The sequence below is a fragment of the Adiantum capillus-veneris genome, chromosome 14, assembly GCF_014529385.1.
Source record: "Adiantum capillus-veneris isolate H3 chromosome 14, ASM1452938v2, whole genome shotgun sequence".
Lineage (NCBI taxonomy): Eukaryota > Viridiplantae > Streptophyta > Polypodiopsida > Polypodiales > Pteridaceae > Adiantum > Adiantum capillus-veneris.
This window is the reverse complement of record NC_140944.1, coordinates 7731362-7759030: the sequence shown is the minus strand read 5'-3', so window position 1 is coordinate 7759030 and position 27669 is coordinate 7731362. Positions and strand designations below refer to the sequence as shown.

General features: G+C 44.2%; 1 protein-coding gene across 5 annotated transcripts in view; it reads left to right on the top strand.

Moving 5' to 3' along the window:
- The window catches only part of LOC147441858 (serine/threonine-protein kinase STY46-like), an 84916-nt gene that overhangs the window by 9990 nt on the left and 47257 nt on the right, over positions 1–27669 (top strand). For all 5 annotated transcript variants that reach the window (XM_086528251.1, XM_086528253.1, XM_086528252.1 and 2 more), the window contains 5 exons: positions 3214–3389; positions 3464–3571; positions 13403–13476; positions 13585–13760; positions 13886–13981. In XM_086528251.1, the coding sequence (XP_086384377.1) occupies positions 3214–3389; positions 3464–3571; positions 13403–13476; positions 13585–13760; positions 13886–13981 (630 nt within the window). The remainder of the gene's footprint in view (positions 1–3213; positions 3390–3463; positions 3572–13402; positions 13477–13584; positions 13761–13885; positions 13982–27669) is intronic.

Here is a 27669-nt window from a genome sequence, read left to right as displayed (position 1 = left end):
TCGTCTCTCTCTCAATTTTGTTCAGTTCTCTCGCTTGTGTTGTGGTAGATTCTCGACTTGGTCTGTTACAACTCCCTTGCCCAAGTCATATTTTGGATGTTCTCTTCAGTTGACTTTGTCATGGGGAGTCTTGACATCCTTGTGTCATAGAGGCTTCCTCGTTGGTTTTGGGTAGCACCTTGGTGGCTCCCCCACTATCAACCTTGTGCTTCGTTTTTACCTCTGAGGAGTGAGCTTAGGTGGTGGACACCATTTGCTTTCTTCAGGGGCTGAGGATGGTTGGATAGTCCCCTCGTTGGTCCACCACCATAGGCTTCCTCATTTCCACTTTGCATGGGGCCGAATTTTAGTATTCTCCTCTTTGGGATGTAGCTACTTCATGATCCGTTTGAAAACAGTCGACGAAGTCCTTACGATATCACTTTCCCATTGACTTGGGCTATCATATGGTAGGCCTCACTCCTTGGTACGTAGGGTTCGTAGATGATGACTTGAGACTCTCCGAGGTGATCCCATGGTTTATAGTTACTTTCTCTCTCTTGACCGGCTTGAGCATCTTCCTTTGGCAGCGGCATTGGCACGAAGCTAGTCTTGGTCATTCCAAGCTCTACCATTTATGTCATGGATCGCATGAGGGTACACATCTATGTCCCAAGCTCCCTATAGTTCAAGACTCCTTTGATGTTGTGTTGGATGGAGAGGTTGCTTCTGAGAGATTGCGGGTGACTAATTGATCGGATCGGTAAGTTAGGACACATGGCACGCAAGGGCCTCACTTTATCCCATCACTTACAAGAGCCACAATGTGTTGGTCCTCAGTCGACACCCCAACCCCCTTAGGGCCTGGCTATGCAATATTGAGAACCACCATAACGTATAAGCAACGTTTTTCCTTACGTCTCCCACCACAACCCTCATTTCCTAATGATAACAATTGTATGCCCACCTAAGTTGGCCTTTGACGTGCATGAACTGTCCCTGTACAGTTGGTGGGAAAGTGAAAATCGTGGTTGTAGTGATCATTAGAATGAGTGGGGGTCTTGCTTCTTCAGTTTGTTTGGAGCTAGCATTGCCCCACAAGGATCACTGGACTATGGTTACTTATCTGGATGTAGCGATTGCCCACGAGGAGCATCTTTCTAAAGCTTGTGTGCAAGGAGCACTAGAGCCCCGCACAATTAGTGCGCCATCATGCAAGTGCAAGTGAGCGAGTGGTAAGATCCCTCGATGGCAACCAATTATGCTTCTAGAGCTCATGTGATGGGCAAAGAAGAGGAAACTTGACGGACATGCACGAAAGAATCCATGTGGTGGACATAGCAATAGATGCCAAGTAGCCCATGATTGGAAAATTTGTAGCTTTTGAGACGCTGGCACGAAAAATTGAACCTGCCAAGCCTATGCAAGGTAAACTTCATAATTTGTAAACCTTGTAAATAGGACTACACTAAACCTAGGTTTTTCATGTGCATGGCACACAACTACATTATTGCCCACTATTCTTGAGGTTTTCTGATTGATGTAGGATGCGTATCTGAAGGTTCTTGTACTTGATAGATTCAATTCATATAGGTTTTCTCATCTCTTGGTTGGACATTTAGAGGTAAATTACAAGAAACCACTGATATTGTACATTGGAAACGTCTGAGATGTTGAGAGACTTTGCACGATGCTACAACCTACAATGCTTTCCTCTATTTCACTATTCTTTGAGAATGTTGCTAAGCTTATTCAACGATGAATTCGATGAACCTCTACTGTTGTGAGTCTAGAAAGTATCACTGAACTACACTGACAAAAAACTAGGCAAGTGAAAGCGCTCCCTCACAAGGTGTTTTTCCCACAACATTGAGAACTTGTTCTTCAAGCCAATGCACCACAAGGTGATAGGGGCATTAGTGTGTAAAGCAACATTACACCTTTAACAACATACACTCGCATTGTTTTAGAAAGAGAAAATCTGCCAGACTTTATAGAGAGAAAAACAACAGATTCTAGAGAGAGAGTCATCTGCGAGAAGAGAGAAAAGAGTCCCCGGTGCTAGAGAGAGAAAACTACTGTGTTCTAGAGAAAGAAAACTGTTTTAGAGAGAGAACAGTTGTTTCTCCGATGCCAGATTATTTAGAGAGAGAATCAACATTCTAGAGAGAGGAAAGAGAATCTAGAGAGAGAAAATCATTGCACGGCATAGAAGGATTCTGGCCTTGACTAAGAGTTTGCATGGACCACCTATCAGTTGCGTCCCCGACCTAGCAGAAACCTTAACTCTAAAAGCGGTCACGACTCACATTTCCCATGGATTTCCAAAATTGGGGCCCAATCATAGCTATGGTAGGACTAAGCTCTACCTTTTCACTGTAGAAGCAGCCCTGTTTTTTGGAATGGTTTTGTCTAGCCATACACAATCTTTACTTCTTAACTAGTACATAGGACCGTAAGAATGTATGGCTCAGAACGTCGGCCATTGTTTCAATAGTATCTGCTGAAAGTGTGAGAAGGAGCAACTATTTTTCTCAATTAGTTTAAGATCTTTTTGTGACTATCACTATTTTTTTTTTTGTTTCTTCAGAAGTTACATCCCTTCTTCCCCTCCTTTCCCCTTTTTCCTCGTCTTTTCTGCCTTAGCTTTTTTTTTGGTAGCAGTGTACTTAGAATCTACACTGGTTTTTTGGTAAAATGGCTTAAAGGCCAGGACCTTCCTAGTGATTTCTTGTCAAGGAAAGGAAGTAAGGGTGGATTAGGGAGATTAGTAACTTGAACAGTGGGCCTTGATCTCCGGAGTCATGACAGAAACTCAGTACGCTGAACTTTGTGTTGATGTATGCTCATGTGTGTGTGTGTGTGTGTGTGTGTGTGTGGTGTGTGTTGTAATTAATCCAAAGATTTACAAAAAAGTGTGGCGTGTATTGTGTTTGGGAGCATATGTTAGTACCTAGTTCTACACCCACTATTGGGTACTGACGACGTTAGTGGGGATGTCGTGGTATTTAGTCAATACTATGCATGATGGAGCTGATGGTTATATTGTCTTGTGGGTGACTACCATGGGTCTATACCTTGCACTTTCCTTTAAGGGTGAGTCTGGGCTTATCCTGGATTCATCTAGGTATATAGATTAGTAACTTGAACAGTGGGCCTTGAATATGAAGTCTGACAGTACTGTCTAAGAGTAGGAGTTTCTGTTTGCTCACTGTATCTGATGTTTGCTTACAGAAAGAAGCATGGAAAAGAGCGTCCCCATCATCTTCACCCATAGACTATTTGTCAAAAAACCGAGACTCTCCTGTTGCATTATGTGCACGACTGTCAGAAGTAGGTGATGATTGGGAGCTTGATAGCAATCTACTAAAACTTGAGCATAAAGTTGCCTCTGGTTCTTTTGGAGACTTGTAAGTTATATTGTCATGAATACCCCTCATTGTAAGCTTATTGTGAGGCGCTGCTAAGTCTGATTCTGGAACAGGTATAAGGGGACATATTGTGGACAAGATGTCGCTATCAAGTTGTTGAAACATGAGAATTTTAGTAGCCAGATTGAGCGGGAGTTCTCTCAAGAGGTGTTCATTATGAGGTACTTCTGAGGCACCTCTCATTTCAGCTGCATACGAACTAGTTTTTAATGTCAGGTTTCTTGATCCATCTAATTTAAAGTTTGAACTGCGTTCTTCAAGTGTTACTGAGAACAGCTTACTGTGTCCTCCAGAAAGAATCTCAGTAGAATGCTCTGCGCTGCTTTTGGTTTTTCATGTTGTTTGTGAATGTGTTCAAGAACCTGCAAGATAGCTCAGATACAAGAAAGTTAACCAGAGGATTAGGAGTGTAGATGGTAGCTCTGCAGGTGTACATTGATGGCTGACCTTTGTTTTTTAATGAACCACATCGTTGTGAGGTTCTTGGTCAGCTGTTCCACACTCAAAGTAGCTACTTCAAGATAGTTAAACCCTGGATGGTAGCTACAGGAATCCATTCTGAAAAATCTGAGTGTTTATGTGTGTACGTGCATGTGTGTGCCCGTGCTTGCCACATGCGTGAGCGGTGCACGTGCACCCATGCCAGTGCATGCATGAAAATGGCATTTGGGTGTGTTTTGTGTTCAAAAGTGGGCGCGTGTTTTTGTGCATTGTGTATTTCACGAGGTTATGAGTTAGGTATAGTTTGGGTGTGCTATGACAAAAACTTGGAATGCAGATCTTTGTGTTGATATATGTTTACGTGTGTTTGTGTAGTGTATTTTGTATTATTGATACTTAGTTTCCCAACCTCTATTGGGCGCTGATGATGGGTCACATCTTTGGGGGCCTCATAGCATTTAGTCAATGCTATGCCTGATGGAGCTGATAGTTAGATCGGCTTGTGCATGAACATCATGGATCTGTGGTGTGCGCATTCTTTCATAGGGGAATCTGGGCTTTCCTGGATTATATATTCATTCATGGCTTATTAAGACCCATTGCATGTATTCCTCTTGATAGTTTTGATAGAGATAATATTTCTCTTACTGTGCTTGAGGAGAATTTGCCACCTCTTGTATCTGTTAAAGTTGTGTGTCAGGATATTTGAGAGGTTCAAATCCAATAATCGGTCTTGGTTTGGACTTAAATTATATGTATTTTACTCCTCCGTGATTATCGGCATTAAGTATTTTATTTTATTTTGGGTAATTTCCCTTAATATGTTTAATTAATAGAATATAATATTGAGAGAGAGAGAGAGAGAGAGAGAGAGAGAGAGAGAGAGAGAGAGAGAGAGAGAGAGAGAGAGAGAGAGAGAGCTGCAGGTGCTCTACACGGCCGCCTTCATAGATGTTGGTTCCCTTTTATGCCACTTGTGCTGCCTGCAAAGGCCTTCATAGATGTCGGTTCCCTTAAAACGGAGCAATGTAGAAACAATCAAAGAAAATCCTATAGGCTTCAAGAGAGATGTCTCCCACATCGTAAGCGTAATGTAGTGCTTGTCCAAGCGAAAACTTGAAGTACGGGAAAAGTCAATTTCTTGTGTAACATCTGAGAGTCACATTGGTGCCATATGGTCTACATAACCCAAGATCTGACCCCACCGAAGAAGAACTCAAACGGAGATTGTGGCGGTTGGAGGACTCCGAAAATCAAGATTCGTTTATTAAAGATTCGGGATGGGAAACGAAGGCACCGAGCATAGGACACAGGTCTGATATAAATATAGGAGAAGAGGCAATTCCAAAGCAAATGCGTATAAGCCTCGTCAGCCCCATGACATCGGACACAACGAGAGGAGGCAATGCTTCGTACATGCAACAAAGTACCAATCGTAAAGCATCCACTATGCATCGCCATAAGAAAATGCGTTCCTTGAGTGGTAGATGATTCTTTCAAATGCGAGATAGCGTTCTTTGCCACCACAACTGAGTCTTGGAGAGTGACCTCAATTGATTTCCATGAGACACAATCCATGCATCAGAGTGCAGCACAACATAAACTGACCCAACCGATATGCAATCGAACGTATGGGCAAGATGCCAATCAGAAAGCCGAGAGTCTCCACATAAAGGAGGCATTGGAGAAATGTTGGCAAGTTACTGTTGAATAGCTGCCATAAATGCTGATAATGAGGTCCAGCCCATAACAAAGTGCGGCAGCAGGAAAAGAAAGAACTTGTCCTGCATCATCTACCACTTGATCAACCTGGCAAATCCCTTTTTGCAAAAGAAAGTATGCTTGTCTAAGACAACGCTGGACCAAAGTAAGAAAGAATGCTTTACTCCAGTGGACGCTCTCCAATAGCAATGAGTTACCTTGGGGATTGGCGACCACGCCAAGATAAGTGCGAGTAACAACCTTTCAATCAACAACTAGAGACGAAGTGAAGGGACATCCTGGAATATGGCCATCAAGCTGCCCAAACATGACATCCCAATACGAAGGGTGCCAGTGTGACGAATAGACGGCGTAACAATACCATCACATAAATGTGAAACCATGATCGTCCAAGGTTGTTGCTGATCTATAAAAACAATCAAGAGCATAGCTTTCCGGGCCAAAACACGTCGACGTAAATCCAAAATATTAATTCCTCCCAATCGTTTAGGTGTGCATAACTTATCCCTTCTTATGGCAGGATGTATGCCAGAAATGCTCCAACATACCAGACATAAGAGACCCAAGGCACCGTTGAGGCCAAGATAAAAGCGGTAAATAGAAGTGCACATAAGCCATCATAATGCATTGAACAATTCTGAGACGGACATGCAATGGCGAGGTTGATAATTTCCAGTAGCTGAGCTTTAAGTGCAATCTTTGGAGCACCCAATCAAGTTTCTGCATCGCAAACACATTCCAACCGATTGGATATCCCAGGTGGCGTACTATGGCTTGAGGGGAACAACCTCACCTGGCCATAAAAGCTTGTGCCAATCGAATTCATTAAGAGGAGGCAACAACTTGTATTTACGAATATTAATATGCAGTCCAACCGCCAAGCAAAATAAATGCTGAGCATACATAATCTGTTGTACATCCTCCTTATCATTTCTGGGCATGAAAAGAGAGTCAATAGCATAGGCTTGTCCCATAAATTGTTTCCTAGAAGGTAGAGCTAGTCCATGCAAACGGCCTGGGAAAGTGGGGGCCTCAAGATGCAACAACAATGGGTGCGAAGCAATTGCATAAAGCAAAGCACTAAGAGGACACCCTTGTTTGAATGAGTGCCCCCTAGAGCCCAAGCATTTGTGAGAGAACCTCCCAGCAAACCTGAAGAAGTGCTTTAAGCATACAAGAGAAAGACCACTTGTGAGATTTTCTACGAAAAATGTCATAAGACGTACAGCACGTGCCAATAGAAAAGAACAGACTGAACAGACTTATAACACTTCAATATCAACTGAACTGAGAGAGAGAGAGATGACACGCCACACGGAGTGGCGAAATTCCACCCCAGAGAGTATTGGCCCCAAACCTTGGCACCCCTTTCGGTATTTCTTTATATTGCATCAACACAGTACAAGCCGGTACTCCAGTCTCTGCACCTTCCCCAGGAAGCATGCCAGAGAATGAGCCCTAACCTCATATTTAAAGGCCCTAAGCCCCAAAAGCAGTTTTACATGAAAAGCCTTCAAACTCAAAAGCTTCTGGTCCAAAAGCAATGCCAAAAAGCTGCTAGCGTAAATCACGGAAATCCGTAAGCTTGCCATTTCAGCACAAAACGCGGAAATCCGTATAGCATGCCACGTCATAAGCCAACGTGATTTTCGGAAATCTGCCACGTCATCAACAGCTACTCAATTTCTAGTGTGTGCGTGTGTGTGGGTCCTGCTTTTTTTCCTTCATGTCACTTGGGGCCCCATCGGACGGGGTCCCAATAAGTTGGTAGGACTTCTTCTTCTGTTACTTGTTCTTCTTAGGGTTTAGGCCCCTCGGTCGGCATCTGTAAGTTGGCTCCATTCTTTAGGCTTTGACACGTCAGTAGTCTATTACACCAAACCTAGCCTCTGCAATATAATCCCAAAACATAGTATCAAAGGCCTTTTCAATGTCAACTTGCATGACGAATACATGTTACTGAGTGTATTTCGCATACTCCATGCCAATGATGACATTCGTCAAATTTTCAGTAATGTGCCGACGAGGTATGAAACCATATTGGGATTTATGAAGTCCTTGGTGCATGTAATCCTTAATACGGTTTACTATCATTTTGACCATCAATTTGTAAACCATAGGCATAAGAGTGATAGGCCTTCAATGAGAAAACTAATCACAAAAAGCATGCTTTGGCAATAGCTTGAGTAGCCCTTCCTTCCAAGAAAAGGGGACGTCCTACTTCTCCCAATCCGTATTCATCATAACCAGTAATGGTTCCTTAAGGTAGTCCCAAAAAGACGGGAAAAATTCAATAGTAAGCCTGTCCCAACCAGGAGATTTCCATCTACCGAGGCCTCGTAAACTTGCATGCAACTCTGCCTCAGTGAACGCAACTTCCAAGTTTTGTGCTTGATGTACAAGGAGGATGGGAGTAATATGCGATAAAGAAAGATTGCGTTCATGTCTAGCTTCTTGTGTAAGAGGGGGCGGTGCTTCAAAAATTTTCCCGTAGTGAGCAACTAAAGCCTCCGCCAATTGCTGTAGGGAAGTTGTCCATTCCCTAGAGAGAATCTCGACTCATTTGATGTCTTGAGATTGACGAGAATGATGCAAATGTTTGAAAATTTGTTTGAAGGCACATCCTTTATTAGCAAAAGCATGTTGCCTGGCACGAGTCTACCATTTAGCGAATTTCCTTTCATCATTATCCCGTATAGAGTACGAGCTAAAATCACTACATTAAGGTCAGCCTCGTAAACTCGCATGCAACTCTGCCTCAGTGAATGCAACTTCCAAATTTTGTGCTTGCTGTACAAGGAGGATGGGAGTAACATGCGATAAAGAAAGATTGCGTGCATGTCGCATGCAACTCTGCCTCAGTGAATGCAACTTCCAAATTTTGTGCTTGCTGTACAAGGAGGATGGGAGTAACATGTGATAAAGAAAGATTACGTGCATGTCTAGCTTGGATGGGAGTAACATGCGATAAAGAAAGATTGCGTGCATGTCTAGCTTCTTGTGTAAGAGGGGGCGGTGCTTCAAACATCTTCCCATAGTGAGCAACTAAAGCCTTCGCCAACTGCTGTAGGGAAGATGTCCATTCCCTAGAGAGAAGCTCGACTCTTTTGATGTCTTGAGATTGACGAGAATGATGCAAATGCTTGAAAATTTGTTTGAAGGCACATCCTTTATGAGCAAAAGCATGTTGTCTGGCACGAGTCTACCATTTAGCCAATTTCCTTTCATCATTATGCCGTATAGAGTACGAGCTAAAATCACTACATTAAGGTAAACCTCGGAAAGAGAGGAGGAATTAGCCATATATCTACATTAATCGTTGATAGATATCCCTTGCCTGTTGAACATTGCCCCACAATTGAGTCATATAGTGCTTGCCATAATCACTAACAACACACTGGACACGCATAACAAAGTGGAACCATGCAGCATCCATATCTATATGCATATGGGAGATCAAAGACGGGATTATGCCCATAATCATGTTACTGAAAACTTCATGCCTCAAATATGCATTGTTGACATGCAAAACCCGTTTCCTGGGTAAAGAAGCAACATCTGGAGACGTGCCAAAATGTAAAGTTAGAACATATGGGAGCATGATCCGAGAGGCATAAAGTATAGTCAATCCTCATATCACACACAAAAGAGATACTAGCGGTCAAGGCGAGCTCGATAAGAGGATCAAACATTGTGTTGGAAAGTGAATCCTCCATCTCCATCATGTAAAAGCGGCCACGAATCCAATGCATTACAGGAACGCATCATATGATCCCATGAGTGACATTCCATACGTAACATGTGTGATGGCCAGTAGTATTGTTGTAGTGGTTGGCGCATTGTGAAAATCTCCTCAAAGAAATGAATCAGAACGTCAACAATACAAGGAGATATCATTCCATAACCGTGCGCAATCAGTAGAGGTCATGAAAGCGTATACTACTCCAAATTCACAGACTTTCCCATTGACAATACTTTGAACTACCATCCATCTTCCATTTGGGTCATTGTAAGCAACAATTGGCTGTTTTTCATGCCGAACAAGGCACTCCTGAGTAATTGACATTGCCTTCATAAACTATCCAGTACCCCGCAAAATAAGATGTCTAACTGGATAATTGATGCTGATTGTGCTCTCGAAGAATTACCTCCTCCCTTAGATGCATGTACATAGTGCCAAGTTAGCCTCCACTTGTCATGATTACATAACCCACACACATTGTATGAAATGCATCTCAAGGAACTATGCATCCTATGAGGTATGTACAAAGGACAAATGAGCAAGAGAATTAAGTGCTCGTGCCCATCGACACATCCACATCCGCTGCAGAAGCAATCGTAAATGCATCACAACAAGCGACAGAAGAGAAAGTCTGAAGGGCACCCGACAAGGAAGTCGATTCTCCTGTCACCGCTTCCTTATATGAATGCACCACCTTATCCCATACCTCCACGAGATACTTATTATCATTATAGGGAAGCTTCGTTTGGGATGCAGTCTTCAGCGGGGGACACGTAATTACGGGAAGAGGGTGGAATTTGAACCTTAACTGTCTTTTTGGGAACGATCCAAGCGTCGTCTGTTGTATCATTATCTTTGCGCTTTCTTGTCTCTTTTTCTTTTTCTTTTGAAATTGTGGAAGGAGGTGCGGTAGACATCGATACCTGTTTGCCTTTCCCCTTATCCACAATGGATGCTGCGATTGAAGTCGAAGCACCATTATGTCTGAAGTGTGGGGGAGACTTTGAGGGTGGGGAAGGCTGTGGAGGTGGTAAAGCCAAAGGAGGAAGCTGCTGGTGCGGCTCTGGACATTTCGAGTTCATGTGACCGAATATACCACAACAAAAACATGAGTTGGCAAATTTGAGCTTAAAGGGGTTTTCCCTACAAATGGGTCACTTGGCTGCAAAATAAACTCCTCGAACCACTTGATGTTTAAGCATAAAGTCCACCAATTGTCCCACGTCCTGTGCCGTAGGCCTTTTGCCAAGAAAGAAAAGTATAACTACATTTAGCGCATATTGGGCGACCGGATCCATCAATTGCTGAACAGGAATGATGACTTCTTTCTCAGGTGCTGGACCCTCCCAGGCCCTACAGGCATCTGTAAAATCTTTGTGTAAGTATTCCTTGATGAGGGACATTGCATTAGCAGATGAAGAGTCCTTCGCTTTGTGTCTTTTATATATGCAGGGGTTTTTTGTCATGAAGTTGCAACAGCCCTAGATGAAGCAGTTAGTCCAAAGCAAAGTTACCCACACCACTGAAAGCAAGTAAAGAAGGCTTTACAATTACACCTCACACACACTCACTCAACCCTACAAACTCTTCAAGACTACAGTGCTGCAAAAAAACAAAGTTTGCATAGAGCCAAGGTTGAGGCAAAAAACGTTGTAGAGAGCCAGCGAACAAACACTCACACATCTTGTTGCCCACACACCCGCAGGGTTTCAAAGAGTACATGTTGCCCAACAAGCTACTGTAGGGGGACGTGTTGAGGGGAAGCCGACGGGTGTTGACTCTGTCACGCAGGCAAAGCACGCTCAGGTCGACTCGCCACAAGGTTGCAGGCTCGCGCTTGAGGAGATACACGTGCAGGTGTGTAGATTCGCGCGCAGTTAGAGAGTACGTGTGCAGGTAGATTCGCCGCCAGGCACTCACTCTCATCGTTAGTTCAACACACAACACACACACACACACACACACACACACACACACACACACACACACATCCCACGTGTACACATGCACACAGGTCGACCGCATCTGCTTTTTTGCGTCAAGCTTTATGCATGTAGGGTTAAGCATCTGATCAAGTGAGAGAGACTCAGCTTGGAGAGCTGGCTGCTCACCCTCAATGCCTTCACACGCCCTCTCCTTGCAATGGAGATCATGAACTTGAACACTTTGAAGGTTTTGGACCAGGATCCAATGAGGTGTGTGGCCCCATTCCATCTTAATTATGCTCTCCATCCTATACCTTGGAGAAGTTGATGCTCTGCAAAAACATGGAGAAATTCCAATAGACCTCGCTAATTGGCCTTGACTCATCCAAACAGCAACTGATGTGTTGTGTTGTTTTTAACATCTCACCAATCCTTTGTTTGATTGTAGCTTAGATTGATGTGCCATTGGCAAGCCTCGTGATTTTATCACTTGTTGTATTATAATTTATTCAGTCGTCGAGTACTATTGTCAGAGAGTCACTCCGTGATTTGTGCTTCCAAGCTGATTTGCTGAAAGTGCCCCCCTAGGCTTGCTCGTAAAGGCTCTTGGCGGAAAAGCAACAGATACGGAAAGCTGGCGTTGCTCAAAAGCATCGCTAAATAAATTCAAGCACCAAAAGTGTCCGCTAAAATCTCGATCGTAAAAACGGCTAAACAGTTGACTGTCAATTTTGCTACATTTAGTGGGCTGCCACGTCATCAGTTGTATGGACTGCCACACCATCGGCTGGATTGCCACGTCATCTCATCTATCTTCTGCCGATGGGTCATTGCCGCGTCATCACTTGTGACATATATTACCTCCCCCCCCCCCGGCCTATATCTCACACGGGCATGGGAGGAGAGGAGATGGGATCTACGGTGGGATGATTGAGGACCGTAGATCCCGGGCTTCCATGGACAATGTAAACTCGAGAAAAATGTAAACTCGGGTACAATGTAAACTCGGGTACTCGAGTTTACTTCGCCCCTCCCCCCTTGCCCCCCGGGATTGAACCCACAACCTAGGGTTTGAGGGCCATGTGGCCTATCCACCACGCCCGCGCACATCACTGTGGAATGTACACGCTTCCATGGAGTTTTGACGTGCAAAAGTATCGGGGCGAGCAAAAGTAAACTCGGGTATTTTTGTAAACTCGGGTACCCGAGTTTAAAAAATACCCGAGTTTACTTTTGTGACAAGATCTACGTCGGGCGCCTAATGTCGGGGCCCAAAAGTGATGGGAGCCTTTGATCCCATCTCCCATGCCCGTGTTAGATAAAGCTGAGCCCCCCCCCCCCCCCCCCCCACACACACACACACACACACACACACACACACACACACGCACACTCACTCTCTCCCAAAAAAAGAAAAAGAGTAATCGCTAGATTACGCCTGCAAAACAGACAGTAAAGAAATTAGCCCAATAGACACTGGCTCTATGCTTACTTGCGTTAGACGACGTCATCTCTTTTGTCTTCTACTGACGGGTCAGTTACCACGGCATCACTTATGACAATACTTCTTGAGGTGTGTGAGACATGTATGGTCCTAGCCAAGATAATGTAATTTGGTGCTTGTCAACCAGGTTGTTCGAGTCTCTATCTCCATTCTTAGTTAATATCTACTTACATTGTTTGGCATCGAATCCAACTTCATCATTTTAAGTTAATAGTTTCAAAATGTAAGTTGAGCTAACAATTTCAATGTATTGATGTATGCTTGCGCGCAAGCGTGACGTGTGCCCGGTATGGTACCTAGTTCTATACTCACAATTGGGCATTGACAACGGGATGTTATAGTATTTAGTCAATACTATGCATGACGGAGCTGATGGTTATATTGTCTTGTGGATGACTACCATGAGTCTATCCTTAGACTTTCCTATAAAGGTGTATCTGAGCTTATCCTGGATTCATCTAGCTATGTACATGGAGCTAACAATTTCAATTTCAATTAGTAATTCCAATGTATCTTGTTCAAGTGCCTAATAGGTGGTTTACAATCCCAAGGTTGGCAAAACACCCAGCTTTTTTTTATCAATTCCAATTTTGTGAACACTTAATGATAGAGTATAGAGTAAGTGAGCAATGAGTGCTTATTATTTTATGGATTGCAGGAAGGTTCGCCACAAAAATGTTGTACAGTTTATTGGTGCTTGCACAAAAGCTTCTCGATTTTGCATAGTCACAGGTTTGATTCTGATCGGTCCATATCACACTCTGCAATTTGGTCTACATAGCACACCCGATCATTTGTATAGGGCCTATAGCTGAATAAGTAAGGATTCTGTGGATGCAGAGTTTATGGCGGGGGGAAGCCTTTATGATTATTTGCATAGGCAAAATCGGGTTTTTAAATCGCCAATGCTTTTAAGAGTTGCTCTGGACATTGCGAAAGGGATGGATTACTTACATCAAAATAACATAATTCATAGGGATTTGAAGGCTGCGAATCTTCTTCTGGATGAAAATGAGGTAAATTTTTAATGATATGTCACATAGACATTGGTTCTGTTTTTGAAACAGGGAGTGATAGTTCACACTCAGATTATATGGCAACAGTGGCACTAATATTCAGATTTTTCGTGCTTCTCAACAAGGTTGTGAAGGTGGCTGATTTTGGTGTAGCTCGTTTCCAATCTCAGAGTGGAGCAATGACTGCAGAGACAGGAACATACAGATGGATGGCACCGGAGGTACGTAAAACTTAGCTTGGACTAAAAGAGCTGCATGAATCTGTGCCTCAATTTTTTCCTTTTCAAAGGAGAGATTTTCTTTATTTTCTCGGTTTAATCACTAAGAAGAAATTTGGTTTCAGCGAGCAGACATCAATATTGTTAACTGTATAGAGCATTAGGCAGACATCACCAAAGTCTTGTGACCTAAAATTGTGACTTACATTACATGCTTGGTTAACATTGCTTGTAATGGATTTGTATTAACTTGAGAGTAGCATAAATTAGAGAGAGTGCTTTTGTGAAATTACTTTATGAGCATAGCGGGTGAACATAATTGATGGTAGCAACATAAACATAGCATTTAGTTAACTTGGCATGAACAATACTTTTGCAAGAGAGAGAATTTAGAGAACATGACAACAGTTGAGGACTGGATTTATGTGGAGCCGGTCGCCCTTCCAATAGGCATTTGTATTATGATTTCTCCCATCAAGAAAGACTTGTTACAATACAATCTTTGTGTTCCTTGTGACCTAGGTGATGCCATGAACATGGAAAGCTTCATGCATCACAAGCATAACATAAACTTTGTGGAAAGCATTAACTATCTCAAGCCTCAGTCCCAAGACCTCAAACACCTTCGAAGGTGGAGAGAGCTAGCAGGGAATGAGGGTAGGGAAGAGGAAGAAGAAACATTTCATAGGAGAAAGAACTAGTTCCTCACTTATCATCACTCTTCTTGCTAGCATACATAATAGTATAGTAATGAAGATGGAGAAGATGGTAAGCTTAAGAATTGAAGCTTGGCTCTTGGTTGGATTTGCATTCCATAGCCAAGAGTGTTGGTGTAGGCTCTTAACCTCTCTACTTGCTTGGAGAAGGAGAGGCAGCTCTTGCACTTTGCACAATACACAATGAGAGTGTGTGTGAGTGTGTGTGGGAGAGTATACGCACTAAGCAACCCCCTAGATTGCTTTGGTCGAACCTCCCTTGTAGCTCATGCTTGAAGCTCATTGGATCCCTCCAGGCCTAGCCAATCACAAGCAAGAGGTAAATCAAGTAACAAGGGTAGGCTTTGGACAAGTGTCCCCCTTTCCCCTTTGAGAGATAGGACTTGATAAATGCAGAAACTATTAATTTAATCTTCTAAATTATCATTGGACTCCTTGGGTGGCCAACCAATAGGCTTCTTATCACTTTGGCTCAACATGCACGACGCCCGGTCAGACTACTGATCATGGAGGAGATCTCCTGTGATTTAGCCAACCCAACTATTTGCTTAGTTCACATCGTGTTTAGGATTCCATAGTGTTCTTATTTTTGTTACTCATACTTTGTATCAGATCCACCACATTTTAACTTTATGGTCTTAGGTCATTTTGGCCTTTTGAAGACGTTAATATAACATTTCATTTCATTTCATCTCTCTCTCTCTCACACACACACACACTCTCTTTTTTTTTTTTTGGTAAATCTATTGGATTAATATACATGTGGGAAGCCTCAACGCGAGGAAAACCCACCATAAAGATCTATACAACCGAAAATGAGGAAGTCACTCCATATAGGAGCAAACTTCCAAACTAGAAACAGTCATAGAAAAGTGTCAAAGTCGTGATGTCTATGTCTTTTAGTCTACAGCAGTCAAACAAGGATTGCCGTAGAGAGCCTCTAAAGTGAGCGTAGAGCTGAAACTGTCGAGATTCAAAAAGAGTAACATTTCTTTTGGACCAGATTGAGGAGAAGGCCCCAAATCTGACCCAATGCATGAAAATCGCATGCGGACGCAATTGCAATGTGAGTTTTTTGGAGACCCAGAAAAGTTTCCCAAATGTTGCAGAAGGAAACCTCGAATGCAATTGCCTTGAAAGCACAAGCAAGAAATCCCGAGAGTTGGTGCAAAACCAAAGAAGATGGGGAACTGATTCCATTCGATTCGAGCATCTTCTGCAAGAGGAAGAGGCAATTGGATGAGAAGCCAAAATCTTACCCATCGGTAATATGCCAAGCATGCATCTCCATAGAAACACTCTTTGTTTTAATGGAAACTTGCTTTTCCAATTGATGGAAAGAACCATTTTCCACCAACGCATTGACTTATGCATGTGCCAAAGCAAATTGCCATGAGACTGTATCCACGGAGGAGGCACAATAGCTCTGTAAATTTACCTTGAAGTCCAATTCTGCATAGAAACAGGTTTGGAACCTGGGGAACTACCAATGAGTTCCCAATCTTTAAGCCTATCCTCCTCATTGAGTATTGGTATAGGTATAAGAGGAGCAAGCAAAGCACATATGTCCCTCCAAATTGGCCGATGGTGCATGCCCAAATTAAGTGTCTGACAAGCACGGGGAAAAGATAACACACTACCATTTTCATCCACAACATCCTCAATACGTCTGATACCCATTTTCATCAAGTTGTAAGCCTTGACCGGTTGAGTAACTGCCAAGGGAAAAGGAAATATTGTAGTCTACTTGTATACCAAGATCGCATGGTGGGATTAATATATTGAACATACATTTCCATCTTTTGGCACGTAAAGTCACACTGCTGGCTGATTTTTTCGCGCGAGTACAACCTTGGTCATGCATGCTAGCTACTATGTGTAGTTCTATGCACGCACACACACACACACACACACACACACACACACACACACACACCGAGAAAGTGTACACATGCGCCTCAACAAAAGCACACATATACACCCATACACACATATACCCACATCCACCAATGTGTAAATATCGGACTTGAATGGGGGAGTGAAGCAAACCGAGATGCCAACTAGCCAATAACCATGATTGATGGCAAGTTTCCCAAATTTGAGTCAATGCCAGGTAGATCTACTAGGGAAACACTGGGGCTGATGTGCAATTGAAAACGCCAGATGTTGTGGAAGATTTCAATAATGCTAGCTGTCTTGCTTGCTGAAAACGCTAGGTCTTCTGTCGTCTTGCTGAGGAGAGAACGCTGCAAGCCTGAGCTTCTTCTGTCTCTTTTGCTGGAAATGACTGTCCAAGTGCTCCCCCTTTTTAGCAAACTTAAGCTGGGTTAAGCAGTCTTCCCAACAGTCCCACAATCCCATAATGACATAATTAATTAATAAAATAATTAAATATGCCAATAAAATGTAGTGCCCCCAAACTTGGGTTCACTGACTGGAACATGGAAATGCTGTGTACTAATGTTTGTGCAATCAAAGGATATGCAACTAATCAAAGTGCCTGGACATGCACGGCGTGCGCACAGGCTCACAAGGGTGCCAGACACTTATTAAGCTGACCTAAACCCTAGATCTGGTGTAGCTTGTCCACATGCACATCAGGGTTGGATGTGCACGTGACATCCCTTCCTTTTCAAAGTGAGGTTATGGGTTCGAGCTTCATGGCTTCCTTGTAGTTTGCCAAGAACTCTGGATAATCTCTAAAAAATTCTTTATCGACCCACATTGCCTCGTGGGTTCCTCGATCCTTGAACTTCAAAAAATACTGTCCGACTTGCTTCTTTGAGCCATGGCAAAACCAATGCGACAAGACTTGCTCCGGCTCCATGACTGCGGCTCCGTCGATGATCTCTGATTCTTCTTCTTCGGAAATGTCCTTCGGAGGTGTACCCTAAAACACTTTCAACCAAAAAACATGGAAAACGTTGTGCATTGACCATGAGTTAGGCAATTGTGATTTCATTGAAACCTCATTGATCTTTTTAATGATTGGAAATGGACCATACATTCTGAAAGACAACTTAGGACACTTCTTTTTGGCTTGCTTAAGACGTTGCTTCATGATTCTCAAATAGACCCAATCCCCTTCCTTGATAGTAATATCCTGACGATGCTTGTTAGCGTGCTGTGAATAAGATTCTTGAGTCTTGCTTAGGCGAAGCTTCACACTCTCAGTAATCTCATTGAATGACTGTCTTTCAGCATTGGCATCAGACAACTGACTGACCGAATGAGTCAAAAGAGACTGGAACGGACGGTCGAAGGTTGCCTCATATGGAGTTCTACCAATAGCAGAAGAATAACAGTCATTCAAAATTGCTTGCACTAATAGGAGATAGTGCTCCCTCTGAGACTGTTGATCATGCACAAAAGATTTTAGAACATCAAAAGCCAATTGATCGTAAATCTCTGTTCGATCATCTGACTGTGGATGAAAAGCAGTTAAAAAATTCAATTTTGTGCCAAAATTTTCAAAGAGAGCGTGTCAAAAGTTTGACGTGAACTTAATATGCCTATTAGGACAAGCCTTCTTTATATGACCCTTGACGTGACATTCATCGACCTTCCTTTGGATAAATGATTTGTTCTTCTGTCGTTATGTATCCTCCTATAATTCCTTGTGCAAACTTTTTCATCTAGGGTTAGCTTAGGTTTAACAGGTGTTTGAGGTTTACCCTTACATTCATTTTGAGAGTTCTTTTCTGAAGGATTAGACGAAGATGAGCTAGAAGAGTGACCACTCTTACCATTCTTACCGTTCTTACCATTCTGTGGGTTTTGAGGATTTTGAGAGGTACTGTGAGAGGACTTGTTCTCCTTAGGCTTTCCTTTGTTGTGCTTTATCTCCTGAGCGAGAGCAATTGCTACCGCCTTGTTGAGATCTATAGGGTCGAGGACTTCGACATTGAACTTAATAAACTCGTCAAACCCGAAAAGGAATGCCTCTTTGCGCTCATCATCCGATTTGTGTAATTGGGTACCGAGCTGCAAAACACTTTTAGATAAAGACATAATTGGCATACCATTTTGCTTGAGATTGTGCCAATCTTCTTTCAACCGTGCTAAGTATTGAGGTGGCATAAACCGCGCCTTGAGCTTGTATTGGACGTCGGCCCGATTGATAGAAAGAGATGCCTGCCTTGGCTTCCTCCAGGTGCGCGGCCAACTGTGCCTCTTGCCATGGGTGATACCAATTAATGGCATCATCGGCAAGATACATGGCTGCCGTCAAAACTTTGCTATTCCTTGTTTTCTTATACGTCGCAAAGTAAGCATTAAATTGATGCAATGGAGAATGAATAATATTAGCATCCATCTAACCGTCTTACTTACTAAACGTCAACTTCTCAGTGACTGGGGTGTTGGAATTCGCATCTCTACATGTGCTACCTGATGAAGTGCCAACGCCCTTGATGCGCTCGGATTTTGAGGTGAGTACTTGTAGGACCAACTTTTGCATGCATTGATCTCTCTGTGCCTCACGCTCTAACTCCATAGCCGCTTGTATTTTTTCGGCCACTATGCGTTGAGCTTCGCGCGCTTGCTCGCGCTCAAGCTCCATAGGTGCCTTTCGTTCTTCTGCGGGCAAGCGCTGTTGCTCACGCTCACGCTCCATGGCTGCCCTTCTTTCTTCTAAGGCTGCACGTTGCACCTCCTGTCGTAGCATCATCTCCATCATCGACTTGATCAAAGCCTCCATAGGATTTGGTACAATCTGTGGCATAGATGGGGATGGGGGAGGATCAGGGAACAATCCTCCTGGTGTAGAAACTTCTTCTTCTCCAAATCTACTCTCATGACCTTCATGCAAAGTGTCCATTCTGCTCATTCCTCTTCGGGTGATGACCATACACTGAAATCTTGGGTACTTGGGTTCTTGAGGAACTTGGGGGTCTTAGCTTGCAGTTGGTGTTTGAGAAGGCTTTGTTCTTACCCGAGCTCGACTCTTTTCTGCGGACGCACCCCTTGGTAGCCTTGCCCGCTCACACTAAAGTTGCATTTTCCCACCTCACGTTGATTGGCTGTCTGCTAAGTCCACGGTCTGCTCTCAATGAGTGAAAAGAGGAATGAGGGGAGGCTGGTCAAGCCCTTCTTTCTTAGGTTACGTGTCACACTTCAAAAACACGATTAGGAATCGCCTGAGTGCTCCGAAGTGTGCTCAAGGGTTCCTTTTACTTGCGGAAGGGAGAGCCTTCGGTTCCTTTTAGAGAGAGAGTGCAATGATCAGAAACAAAGTGAATGCTACTGTGAATGAAGGTGGAGAGAGAGAGAGAGAGAGAGAGAGAGAGAGAGAGAGAGAGAGAGAGAGAGAGAAGAATACGACACCAGACAGTTCTCAAACCCTCCTCCAAGGGCCCCCCTCTCTATGGTGAGAGAGTTCGATGCTATAGATTGCACAAATCTGGTACTGAAACCGACCCGTAGGGCGGTAGACGTAGGCTTTCACCCGAATTCTTTACTGTACTTTAGACTTTAGGACACAGAGTAACCTTTGCAGAAAGAACCTGTGACGGGATTATAACTTAAAACACACACATGGCTCGAAAGCTAGATTGCTTTGAGCAGACGCGACACCTGTTGGCCCCACAGACTGGCGCCCCTTTCGTTATTTCTTTATTGTATTCAAAGAGGGAATAAAACCTATGATTTCGTACGAGTTGTGTTAGGTGCAGCGGAATGAATGTTTGCGCTTTGCTCAAGATGAGTGCTCCGAACTGTGCTCAAGGTTCCTTTTGTTCTTATGGAAGGTAGAGCCTTCCGTTCTTAATGAGAGAATGCTATTATCACAAACAAAGTGAATGGACACTGAGCGTGCAAGTGTATGAGATTGAGAGATAGAGAGAGAAGAGAGATACGACACCCGACGTTGTAACACCCTCCTCCGAAGGACCCACTCTCGTCGGCGAGAGTGGTGTACTTATGATTGCACAATCTGGTACAAACGGTATGCATGAGACTGATGCAAGTCTAGGCTATGTCGGTGATGACGACGGGGATGACGAAGTCGAGCTAAGGGCTGAAATCTGCAATCTTTTATCTGCTGTCCAAAAATGCTATGGGCTGAAATCTGCCAATGTTCTATCTGCTGAATTCGGACTCTATGTCGATGACGATATCGATGGCGACGATGCGACGACGACGCGCTGAAAACGCAGATGCTGAAATCTGCGTTTTCCGGGCTGGAACTGTAAACCTTGCGGAAATTGATCGTGCGGCGAGGAACTACTGCGGGAAGGTGAGATCTGCGAGGTTCGGAACTTTATCTGTGGGTGTTAACTGCTGAAAACTGAAAACGCTAATGCTCCTTGCTGTTTCGTCGCGGTAAAGCTGCAAAACCCCGGGGCTGATCAGCAAACCAAAAACGCTAGGGCTGAAATTCTGCTGCTGTCGCCAGTTGCTCTGTAAAATGCAAAACGCTAGGCTGCTATGAGGTTCTGTTGTTGCCGGAATCTGCAAAAGCGAATCGCTGGCTGATCTGTGATGAAAACGCTAGGTGATGGCTCTGCTCCACAAACGCTAGGTCTCTTGGGCGGGGGGGGGGGGGGGGGGGGGGGGGGGTGTTCTGTTGAGAAGGTGCCTGTTGAGCGTGGAGCTCCTGTTGCCTCTTCTGCCAAATAGTGCTAGCTCTAGTTTGCTTATATACGAACTTAGCAAAATTGCCCTACCTACTTTTGTTGGAAAGTCACTTAAATTAAAAAGTGAAAAATGTCAAAAATAGGAAAAATAGGCTAAATGCATTGGAAAATTCTCCTGATGGAATCTGATAGATTCTGATGAGAATGCTTATCATCATGCTGTGTGCAATTAGAGGATATGCATCTACACTAAGTGACTGGCATGCACGGCCTACGAATAGACTCACAAAAGTGCCAGATCACTTCTAAATCTAGACTGACTGGACTGACTGGACCCTGATCATAGTGTAGCTTGTCCACAGACACATAGGGTTGGATGTATCACGTGACATCCCCTCCTTTTCAAAGTGAGGTACTGGTACCGAACTGTACGGCGTTGAGGGAGATCGCCAATAGCATCTGGAATCCTGGAAGGGACTCTTCGTCGGCCCACTCTGATGTGTGGGTCCTGCGGTACTTGATAAAGGTCTGCAACGCTTACTTCTTTGGGCCATGCCGAAAGCGACACAAAGTCTGCTGTGGCTTCTTCGATGCTTCAACTTTGTCTTTAGTCATGCTTCAACTTAGCAAAATTGGCCTACCTACTTTTGTTGGAAAGTCACTTAAATTAATAAGTGAAGAATGTCAAAAATAGGGAAAATAGGCTAAATGCACTGGAAAATTCCCTTGATGGAATCTGATGGATTCTGATGGGAATGCTTATGATCATGCTGTGTGCAACCAGAGGATATGCATCTACACTAAGTGACTGGCATGCACGGCCTACGAATAGACTCACAAAAGTGCCAGATCACTTCTAAATCTAGACTGATTGGACTGACTGAACCCTGATCATGCTGTAGCTTGTCCACGGACACATAGGGTTGGATGTGTCACGTGAGAAGTTGTCTCGCATAATCCGGGCTTAAATAACACGTTCTGGCCCGATCGGTACCATATGTAACAAACTTGCGACACCCCAAGTCAAGATTCTACCGCGACACAACAGAGATTACCTCAAAACAGTTCACAGTTTAGAATTTATTCGACACGGCCCGACGGACTTCCGTGCCTAGAGGTATTGGCCCCAAAGACTGACGCCCCTTTTGGTATTTCTTTTTATATTAATCTGCAACTCAAAGTACAAGGGAGTGGAAGGGTCTCACTCTCAGACTCTGTGTCGAGATGCTTTGCAGAGTGGGAGCCCTGTCCACACTTATAAACGTTTACAAGGGATGCCAAAAGCAGAGCCCCCAAAGCTGCCATAAAAAGCTTAAAATAAAGCAATTCTCTCACAAACTCTCTGCTTAGGAAATAAAGTAAATAATCTCCAAAAGCTCTCTCTCTCTCTCTCTCTCTCTCTCTCTCTCTCTCTCTCTCTCTCTCTCTCTGTCTCTGAAAACAGTCCACGCAAAAGATGCTTTTCTCCGTATGTAACTGCCACGTCAGCTATCAGTACAGATTTCCGTGATTTCCGCTGTGAAATGTACTGTGATTTCCGGGCTTCTATACGGCAGTGCCACGTCAGCATTTCAACCAGCTTTTCCGGGGCGTGGTGGTGTGTATAGGGCGGCCACCTCACCAGTTTGTGACATATCCCTCTCTTGAAAGCATTGTAGTCGCCCTTGATTATGCTTGCAAAACAGGGAGAGGCCGTAAACTGTCTTAGCAGACCCTGACTGTTAGTACCGATGTCACCAGCGTGTGACTACTATCTATCCTTTTTGTTGATTTCTTTCTTATTATCTATTTACTTTCACTTTTTGGAAACACCCCTCGGGAAATCTAACTGCCCTGCATTGCATAGCTAGTGTGGAACTGTCCAGAGGGAGTCTAGGCCTGAGGGCAAGAGAGCACTAAGGTTGGACAAGGACTATGGTTAGCCAAGTGGGGTCATTGACTAGCCAAAGTGGAATCCTTTGCTACAGAGGCTACATTTCAGTTCTGGATGTGGCCGCAGTGTACAAAGAGGGTCGGATGACCTAGAAAGATACAATGGCAGCATCTCCTAAAATTTAGGGAACTGCTATTTTGGGACCTGAAAATGTCTTCGCGTCATTACGTGCAGTTTGACATGGGGATCATTTTGTTACTCTGTGGCCAAGTCAACAGAGGCTGCAGGTGAGATATTTTTAGACCCGAGGGTCTAAAGCGGGAAAATGCACAAATGAGTGACACTTGGCACTCTGAGGCCAGTTTACTACTTATAGAGAAGGCAAAAACGTGATTTATAGCTGGGAGGCTCATTTTGCAAGTCTCTGTCACAGGTTAAGAGCTATGGAGTGCTTGCTTTCCCTCTTATGCACAGTGCGGTGCCAGGAGTGATGCCCTGCACGCTACGCACTGCCCTCTCTCTCCCCTTTGGCAGTATGTTATGCCCCTCTAGTGGGCTCTTCATTTGACCAATGTACAGTTGTGTGGGTTCATGCGCGATTGCCGAGGCAAGAGCCTCTTGCACAGGTACTGGATTAGCTAGCGGCTAATCCCCCCGCAGGTACAGGTGAATTCGGAGAGGTTTCACGCCAGAAATCTCGTCCGATTCAAAGGGCAAGTAGCCCTACAGGTGCGGGAGCTCGAGGACTTGCTAGGGATGCGACCGGCACGCGAAACGGAGCCCGAAACAGTGAATTACAGCCTGCTGTGTATTTTTGCAGGTTTAGGGTTTTGGCCCTAAACGGACCCTAATACCCCCAGGAGGTTCGGGGACGCAAGGGGACCGCTGTACAGGCGATCTGGAGCATTTTCAGGGCTGAAAACAGAGAATTCAGCGTGCTGCAGATTCTCGCCAGGTTTTGCAAAGTGCCCGTATGCGTCGGGAAAGTCAGTCAATGCGTGGGAATACTGACCGTGAAGGGTTCTAGTACAGTTATGCTGCCGAAATCGGGCTGGAACAGTGGAAATTCAGCCGAGTTTGTGCGGGGCAGCTTGTAGGAACCACAGCGTTTATTCCCTCTTATGAACAATAAAGAAATACCGAAAGGGGCGCCTAAGTTAGGGGCCAATATGGTGTCTGTCTACTCATACAGGTGCAATCTAGCAGCCTGTATCCCTCTCCCCTTTGTTGTGTCTTGAAAGTACAGGTAAAATAGACGACTAATAATGGGTGAAAGCTAAATCAAGGTTTAAAGTAAAGTCTACCGCCCTTTTTGGATTGAACAGGCCGGTTTCATGGTTCCATCGACGGGATTAAATCACTTTTTCCCATAGAAGTGAGCCTTGGGCAGTTTTCGGCTTGAAGACACAGGGGATCATAGACGAGACACAGGGAATTGTAATTATGGCTGACAGACCAGATGATGTGACTGAAGAGGTTTCCTCTTCACAGGGTCAACAGACACATGAAGTGGGTGAGTCGTCAAGACCACCACAGACTGATGATGATATATTCAGGACCCAGTTGGCTACTGCTGTGGCTATGTTCACACAAGTAATGCAGAATCCGAGGTTTTTAGCCTTTCTGCAACCTCCTGTTCCGTCTCAGCAAGTTGGGTCACTGGATCATATTCAAAAGCCTGTTAAGGCTCGAACACAGGTGATTCATACCGCACAGTCAATGGAAACACCTGTACACTTGACGGAGAACATGCAGTCTCCACAACGTATGCCTAAGGTGCAAGAACAGGTGGCTGAGATGCCAGTTTTTCAAGCTGTACCAATTCAGCCCGCCACCTTTCAGCAGCCTATAGCTGGTTCTAATGGGCAGGGAAGCAACCTACAGGCTATGCAACAGGTCTTCCCACCACCTTCAGTACACCCTGGCTATTTTGGAGGTGGATCGGTATTTCAGAGCATGGCTGGTCATGCACCTGGAAATCAGTTTTATACGCCAGGAACAGTGTTTGCGGGTGCTCAAACGATGATGCCTAACCCCATGTACAGTGTCATGGGTATGCAACCAGGGTTTCAAAGCACTCAGGGACAATTTGGGATGCCACAAGCAAATTTTGGTATGGCTGGAATTACAAATCAGCAGCCAAATATGGCATTTCCAGGTCAAGTTAATAGCGGCCAAGGAACACAGATGAACCCTAATAGTGTTCCCATGTTTCAGTCACTTCCATATGACAATTTAACGCCGCTGGAGAGGCCAACTCCGTACAAAGAAGGTGGCAAAGGAGTGTCATTCACGACCTTTACAGGGTTTGATGACAGGAAGAAGGCTCTTTCATTCCTCCAGCAGTTTGACAAGGCCTATGCAGGGGGAAACTTTACAGAGGCTTCAAAGGTCCGCAAGGCAACCACTTTCTTGACAGGGAATGCGGGACAATGGTGGACAACTTTATTGCTTCAAGGGCAAGCTCCGTCCACATGGATTTACTTCAAGCAGATTTTTGCAGCAGCATGGTTATCTGATGATTTCGAAGCAGATGTCATGACAGAATGGCACCAGCTTAATGCTGCCACTTGCAGAAATCTGGATGATTATAATCGGAAGTTTTGGAAAGCTCTACTTCCAGTAACTTCCTATAGGTTTGTGCCATTGACAGAACAGATAGAAAAATACTGTTGTGGCCTACCCAAAGGATTGAGAAAATACTGCACGAAGACAAAAGTCACTACTTTGACGCAGCTCATCGAGGTAGCAAACACTGGCAATGGTTTGCTCAAGGGAGAAGATTGTGAATTTAACACTGGCGTCAAGGCAGGATCAGGCAAGAAAAATTCAGCCAAGAAGCACGTTCCCAATGAGGCTCCTAAAGGGACTCAGGAGTCAGCCAACGCAGGGAAAGACAAAGCTACGGCTGAATCAGAAAAAGGACCAACAAAGAAATGGAAAAGACGTTTTCCTCGCAAGTCAGAAGAGCAAAAGAAGGTCCTGAGGACAGAGAACAAATGCTTTATATGTGAGCAGCCTGGCCACATTGCTTACAACTGTCCTACAAAGAAAAGGCCAGCTGATTCTGAAGACAAGGAGGACAGGAAGGGAAAGAAGCCCATGGCTGGTCTAGTGCTAGATATGGTGGGCGACAAGCCAAATTCAGATGCAAGTGAGCTTTGCAGAGCATGGGGAAAGGTTAGGGATCAAACAGTGCTTATCTTCTTTGATCCAGGTGCCAAAGCCAACTTTATTTCCCCAGAATTGGCTTCAAAGTTGGGAATCAGACCTGAAGAGATGGGGTATACAGCAGAGGCAGGTTTGGCATGTCCTGGCCATACAGAGGCTGTGACACCCATCATTGGAAAGTTGCGTCTACATATCCAGTCCTATGTAGATGCTGAAGAATTTTACATCATGCCACTGGACGGATGTGATGTGTTGTTAGGTATTCCTTGGTTGTTTCGTGTACAGGGAATCATGGATGCCTACAACAAAAAGATCACTGTACAGAGCAGGGGAAAGACTCACATTCTGGATGTAAAGCTTAAAGGGGAGTCTATTCCTACTGTATCAGCTTCTGCTATTACTTCTGTAATGAAAAAGCATCTTTCTGCGTACTTGGTTTTTGCACGTGAAGTGTCAGATTGTGATGAATCAAATTTATCTGTGCTAGATAAAGAAAGGTCAATGTTTTTACAACAGTATAGTGACTGTTTTTCCGATTCATTACCGTCTCAATTACCGCTAGAGAGACCCGAGGACCATGCGATAGATTTGGTGCCAGGCTGTAGCCCACCAAATAAGCCTCCGTACAGGGTTAGTGCGGCTCAGCAGAAAGAGATAATGGGCCAAGTACAGGAGCTGTTAGAAAAAGGGCTGATTCAGCCCAGTTCATCTCCATTCTGTTCTCCAGTGTTGTTGGTGCAGAAAAAGGATGGCTCATGGCGTATGTGCATCGACTACCGTGCACTGAACAAGAATACCATCAAGAATAGGTTCCCTATACCTAGAATTGATGATATTATGGACAAATTAGAAGGAGCAGCTATGTTTAGCAGGATAGATCTAAAGAGTGGGTATCATCAGATCCGCATTAGATCAGAGGATGTGCACAAGACTGCTTTTAGAACGACGTTTGGCCTTTACGAATTTTTAGTGATGCCCTTTGGTCTCACAAATGCTCCTGCTACGTTCAATAGGATGATGGACAGAATTTTCCGTCCACACCAGCAGTTTGTTGGTACGTTCTTTGATGACATGATAGTCTATTCAAAGAATGAAGAGGAGCATAGGCATCACTTGGCCATTGTGTTCAAAGAGCTACGCAGTCATAGGTTGCTCATCAATGCAAAGAAAAGTGAGTTTTTTCTGGAAGAGATTCACTTTCTGGGACACATTGTCTCAAAGGATGGTGTCAGAATGGATCCTGCAAAAGTTGAAGCGATCAAATCATGGCCAAATTTGAAGACGGTGCATGATGTCCGAAGCTTTTTGGGACTATGCTCCTATTACAGAAGGTTTATCCGAAATTTCGCTGAGATT